The 6,388-nt window shown below is 44.3% G+C and overlaps 1 protein-coding gene across 3 annotated transcripts in view; it reads left to right on the top strand.

Moving 5' to 3' along the window:
• The first annotated feature begins 3,397 nt into the window (after positions 1-3,397).
• The window catches only part of LOC109901896 (dynein heavy chain 5, axonemal), a 58,128-nt gene continuing 55,137 nt past the window's right edge, over positions 3,398-6,388 (top strand). For 2 of the 3 annotated variants that reach the window (XM_031788302.1, XM_031788305.1), the window contains exons 1-4: positions 3,398-3,507; positions 3,720-3,804; positions 3,993-4,141; positions 4,596-4,814. In XM_031788302.1, coding sequence (XP_031644162.1) covers positions 3,729-3,804; positions 3,993-4,141; positions 4,596-4,814 — 444 coding nt within the window. In that variant the 5' untranslated portion in view covers positions 3,398-3,507; positions 3,720-3,728. The remainder of the gene's footprint in view (positions 3,508-3,719; positions 3,805-3,992; positions 4,142-4,595; positions 4,815-6,388) is intronic. The other variant, XM_031788303.1, reaches the window with a different exon arrangement.

The raw sequence follows: 6,388 nt of genomic DNA, 5'->3' as shown, positions 1-6,388 counted from the left end.
GTAGATCTACCGGAGACAACAAGCACCTAGTGGGTCCTTGCCAAATAATGGTTAGGGACAGGTCATCTATTTGATCACCGATTGGGGCTAATATGGTGTGCATGTTGCTGACTGTTTGATAAATGTATAGGCTCCAGAGTACAACTAAACTGAAATCAGTCATTGGTCAAGATTGGCTCTCGGTCTTGTTCTGTAGAATTGTGATAAATTCAGTAGAAACAAGCAATTTCAGTCAGTATTTTTTTGATACACTCTATGATAGAGAGTTCATTGCAAACGTTGAGTGGATTAGAAGACTCACAACGTCCAAGTCACAGTTATCAGTCTTTTTCTCCTGAAGTATTTAGTGATTTGTTTTGTCAGGATAGTTTCATTCTAGCCATTCAGTTCTTATCTGAGCTGAAAGCTTGCAGACAGTTGAGGTTGCCATTGTGTACGCTTGATGCTTGGTGTGCTGTGGTGTGTGTCTGTAGGATGAAGCTTGAGGTGGCTGTTTGCTCATCATGAAAGCCTTGGACTGGAATCACTGCCAGCCCAGGGAGCAGGTGTGATGTGTGTGTCGCCCAGCAACCCCTGTCTTGGCTAGCTTATATAAGCATGTATTTCCTCCAGTGGTTCTGTTCTGGCAGTGTGGTAAATCAGTAGTGTACTGGCTGGCCTGTGATGCACATGCTGCATGTCTAATGGAACCCTTTTCCCTACATCGTGCACTACTTTTGACCAGAGACAAAGCAGTGCACTATGTAGGGAGTAGGGTTCCATTTAGGATGCAGTCTGGGGCTTGGGTTTGTCCAATAGTTCAATAGCTGTGTTTGGTCTTTCGTGTCCAGGCTTGTTGACTGATGGCTGCTGCCTCTGATCTGCTGCATGACCTCAAGGCCTGCTGTAAATCTTTAGCCATCGTCTTCTGCTATCTTCTTCCACAGCCTTCTCATACTCCCACCAGATACCTGGATGGAACTCATGTGGATATATCTTTTAATTGGGCTTATCCATTGGAGTAAATGTGACTCAGACTTGGCCTTAACATCTTTAAAGTGCAACAGACCAGTGAGCCGGCTTGGCATGAATAACTCATGAATAACTCAGACTGCTCACTGGTCTGTTGCACTTTAAAGACGTTAAGGCCAAGGCCATTTACTGTGACTTATCCATGGCATCAAATACATTCTTACACAAATGCGTGCGTCCACGTGTGCCATCGCCCCCACGTTGATTTTGTCCCCCCACACCAGACTCGATCAGGACACGCAGGTTGAAGTATGAAAACAAACTCAGAACCAATTATATATTTTTTTGTTTGTTTTGAATTTTCCTCCGTTTTCTCCCCAATTTCGTGGTATCCAATTGTTTTTAGTAGCTACTATCTTGTCTCATTGATACAACTCCCATACGGGCTCGGGAGAGACGAAGGTTGAAGGTCATGCGTCCTCCGATACACAACCCAACCAAGCCGCACTGCTTCTTAACACAGCGCGCATCCAACCCGGAAGCCAGCCACAGTGTGTCGGAGGAAACACCGTGCACCTGGCAACCTTGATTAGCGTGCACTGCACCCGGCCCGCCACAGGAGTCGCTGGTGCGCGATGAGGCAAGGATATTCCTACCGGCCAACCCCTCCCTAGCCCGGACGACGCTAGGCCAATTGTGCGTCGCCCCACGGACCTCCCGGTCGCGGCTGGTTACAGAGCCTGGGCGCGAACCCAGAGTCTCTGGTGGCACAGCTGGTACAGCGCCCTTAACCACTGCGCCACCCGGGAGGCCCCCAATTATATTAATTTGGGGACAGGTCGAAAAGCATTAAACATTTCTGGCAATTTAACTAGCCAGCTTGCTGTTGCTAGCTAATTTGTCCTGGGATATAAACATTGGGTTGTTATTTTACCTGAAATGCACAAGATCCTCTACTCTGACAATTAATCCACAGATAAACTGAATTTGTTTCTAGTCATCTCTCCTTATTCCATCAGGCTTATTCTTCTTATTTTGGACTTTATATGGCGGTTGGCTACCAACTTTAGGTGCATTACCGCAACTGACTGGAGTGTGGACCTAAGTTCATCTTTCAATCACCCACGTGGGTATATGCTTCTAAAAACCAATGAGAAGATGGGAGAGGTCGGACTTTCAGCGCGTTGAGCATCACAAATAGAACCAATTTCAATTTTAGGGCCTGGCCACGCAGACGCTCGCTGATGCGCTCAAGCAGTGTGGGTGCAATGATTGAATAACATGTATGTGTACATTTATTTTGCAACGCACACGCATGCGATGTGTCCAGTCTGGTCAGCATGTTAGGGGAAAATGTATAGTGTTTGCCAAATAGTAACATGCCAGTGTAGATACAAAGAAATGCAGGAACAGCTTAAGTGTGCTTAGTATTTCTGGTCTGCCGGTAAATGGTCTGGCCAGTAGCTATAAAATGTTTTGTTATTAAGTTGCAATGTGCTGAACCCAAAGGGCCTAGATCCCAAAATAGACTAACCCTTGCAAGTAAAAGGTAGCTTAACCTAGAACGAAACACAACACAGGCTAAATTCCAGACTGTCAATGGGGAAAATAAAACCAGAGTTTGAAAGCATCTGCATCCGGCCCACAAAATACAACACCAAGTCGGCTTAATTTATTGGCTTGCCTTTTTTCTGCCGTTACCTAGCAGCACCACCAAACAACTCATTGTAGTAGATTTTACTATCTCTGTTCTCTGTCTTCTTTAACATGAGGCCCCCAGCCACTAGGCTGTCCAGGGTAGTGTTATAGGCTAGCCAGAAACAGTCTGTTTCACTGTATATAACCTGTGGATAGCTAGTGGGTAGGAGTGGTATAGAAGACAGAGAAAGAGGCATAGCTAAATAGTCTAGAGTATAGGGAAAATGTTTTATCAGAGATCATGGTTCAAGAGATTTCCATGAAGGAATAGGCTATCACTTTCATTTTCACTTCTTTGTGTGGGATTTTGCTGTTTTTAAAAATTTTATTAATGCATTTTTACTGTTAATAACAAAGCTGAAGTATATATTGAAGATATTGTATTTTTTTCTGATATTTATTCAATGGAGTTTGCAAGTATCCTGAATTCTGCTGTCTTGGCTGACATGTGAAAGTGATTGTCATTCTGTGAACATTTTGAAAAATGGCTGACTCAAAGTCTAGAAGGAGCAAAAGGGAGCCTCAATCATTTCTCATATCTAACAGCAAGATTGTTGCATTCAAAGTATGTGTGAATGACTCTGTTGTATCCAGTCATTATCATTTGAATTTCTTTAACTATTAATCAGAATTTGGTTCCGCCTCTTGTCGAAGCAATCCATCCAGTTTGAATCTGTACTGGGGTTGACTTGATGATACCTCTCTCTGTCTCTTTGTTTGCAGCAAAAGCTGAAAGAGGAGCGTGAGGCTAAGAGAGCTCAGCTGGATGGCAGACATGACTACATCCTCAGCATCGTGGCTTCCTGCCTGGGCCTGGAGAAGGCTGATGTGGAGGATGCCATTCTGGAGGGAACTCAGGTAGGGCATAACACTTCACTGTTCCACCTCCATCAATCCCCTACACTGTGGTCCCTTGTGACAGACTGTTGAGTAGCTGGCCACTGCTTGCGGATGCAACATTTGTTTCTGCACACCTGTATGTATGTTAATAACTTGTGAAAAAGTGATTTAATCAAGTAAAGGTCAATTCATTGTGGAAACGGTGATTATGATGAACCTGTCTCCCATAGATTGAACGCATGGAGCAGTTCTTTGTGGCTGAGGGACTACCTCATATCATGTTCTACTATCAGTATGTGGAGCCAGCTGAAGCAGGTGAGATGATTGGCCATGAAGGGAAATAATAGGGGAATATAATAATAGCAGAGTAATAACACAGTTAATAGTAGAGTTCCAGCTCAAAGACAAAGAGGCTGACACTTGCAAGGCTTGAGTAATGTATATTACCCTTCTTCCGGTCGTAAAGATGATATAGTGGGTAACTGCTTTGTTTGTCTCCCTAGCAGCAGCAGCAGCTGCCTTGGCCCCAAACCGGAGTAAGAAGGCCAAGGTGTTTGTCACTGAGGGCAAAGATGTGGCTCTGACTGGTGTCTGTGTGTTCTTCACAAGAGCCAATCCCTCCAAGGCTATCACCTCTGAGAATGTCCACAGGGTGAGTCTTCACCTTACTATCCAACACAAGGCTCTCTAACCCTGTTCCTGGAGAGCTACGTCCTGTAGGGTTTTCACCCCAACCCTAATCCTGATAATTAACTGATTGATAAACTGAATCAGATTAGTTACACTGGGATCGGATTGAAAACCTACAGGAGGGTAGCTCTCCAGGAACTGGGTTGGAGAACCCTGATCCAACACATAGTTGGCATTATACGTTTGATCAAGATTTATATGTCTAAAGGCTAAAACAATGTTTGTATAACAATGTTCTTATCATTCATAACACTATTTAACCTTGCCTTCAGGAAAACTGCTTAAAGAGTTTAAGGCTTAAAGCACACAATATTAGTAACAGTATGACACGTCAGCCCAATCCTTGCTTCTAAAATGGTGTCATCCCCTGGCCTACTGTGTGGTCACGTCAATCTAAAATTCTCTGGCCCTGGTAGGAGGTGAATTTCAACATGCTGGACACCACAGAGGTAGGCCTGCTTAAAAGTGTGGAGCAGCTGCTGTCTGAGATCTTCATACCCAGCCTGAAGAAGATGGACCATGGCTGGGGAGAGCTGGCCAGTCCACAGGCACAGTCAGTTAAACAGGAATTCATCAGCTCACTGGACAGCTTTGTGTCTGTGCTGGCCGGGGCACAGGAAAGCCTGCAGGAGAAGGTAGGTGACGTGAACGCTCAACAGACCTGGCTTCAAATACTATTTCAAATATCTAAATTACTTTCACATGCATTTCAAAGTACAGTGGCAAGAAAAAGTAGGAGAACCCTTTGGAAATACCTGGATTTCTGCATAAATTGGTCATAAAATTTGATCTGATCTTCATCTAGGTCACAACAATTGACAATCACAGTCTGCTTAAACTAATAACACAAACAATTATACGTTTTCATGTCATTATTGAACACACCGTGTAAACATTCACAGTGCAGGGTGGGAAAAGTATGTGAACCCCTTTGGCAGCAATAACCTCAACCAAAAGTTTTCTGTAGTTGCGGATCAAACCTGCACAACGGTCAGGAGGAATTTTGGACCATTCCTTACAAAACTGTTTCAGTTCAGCAATATTTTTGGGATGTCTGGTGTGAACTTCTCTCTTGAGGTCATGCCACAGCATCTCAATCGGGTTGAGGTCAGGACTCTTGACTGGGCCACTCTGGAAGGTGTATTTTCTTCTGTTGAAGCCATTCTGTTGTTGATTTATTTCTGTGTTTTGGGTTGTTGTCCTGTTGCATCACCCAACTTCTGTTGAACTTCAATTGGCAGACAGACAGCTGTTACGGTCTTCCTCTTCCTCTGAAGAGGAAGTGTAGCAGGGATCGGAGGACCAAAATGCAGCATGGTTATTTCGATACATCTTTAATCAAAGATAAACACGAACAATACAAAAACAATAAACGTAACGTGAAAACCAAACCAGCCTTATCTGGTGCAAACAAACACAGAGACAGGAACAATCACCCACGAAACACTCAAAGAATATGGCTGCCTATTCCAGGGACGGCATGAGAGAGCCCCAGTAAGCCAGTGACTCAGCCCCTGTAATAGGGTTAGAGGCAGAGAATCCCAGTGGAAAGAGGGGAACCGGCCAGGCAGAGACAGCAAGGGCGGTTCGTTGCTCCAGAGCCTTTCCGTTCACCTTCCCACTCCTGGGCCAGACTACACTCAATCATATGACCCGCTGAAGAGATGAGTCTTCAGTAAAGACTTAAAGGTTGAGACCGAGTTTGCGTCTCTGACATGGGTAGGCAGACCGTTCCATAAAAATGGAGCTCTATAGGAGAAAGCCCTGCCTCCAGCTGTTTGCTTAGAAATTCTAGGGACAATTAGGAGGCCTGCGTCTTGTGACCGTAGCGTACGTGTAGGTATGTACGGCAGGACCAAATCAGAGAGATAGGTAGGAGCGAGCCCATGTAATGCTTTGTAGGTTAGCAGTAAAACCTTGAAATCAGCCCTTGCTTTGACGGGAAGCCAGTGTAGAGAGGCTAGCACTGGAGTAATATGATCAATTTTTTTGGTTCTAGTCAGGATTCTAGCAGCCGTATTTAGCACCAACTAAATACCAAGTTTATTTAGTGCTTTATTCGGGTAGCCGGAAAGTAGAGCATTGCAGTAGTCTAACCTAGAAGTGACAAAAGCATGGATAATTTTTCTGCATCATTTTTGGACAGAAAGTTTCTGATTTTTGCAATGTTACGTAGATGGAAAAAAGCTGTCCTTGAAATGGTCTTGAT

This window comes from Oncorhynchus kisutch, linkage group LG2 (genome assembly GCF_002021735.2).
Source record: "Oncorhynchus kisutch isolate 150728-3 linkage group LG2, Okis_V2, whole genome shotgun sequence".
NCBI lineage: Eukaryota > Metazoa > Chordata > Actinopteri > Salmoniformes > Salmonidae > Oncorhynchus > Oncorhynchus kisutch.
Note: the sequence above shows the minus strand (reverse complement) of the source record. Positions and strands in the feature narration are given on the sequence as shown.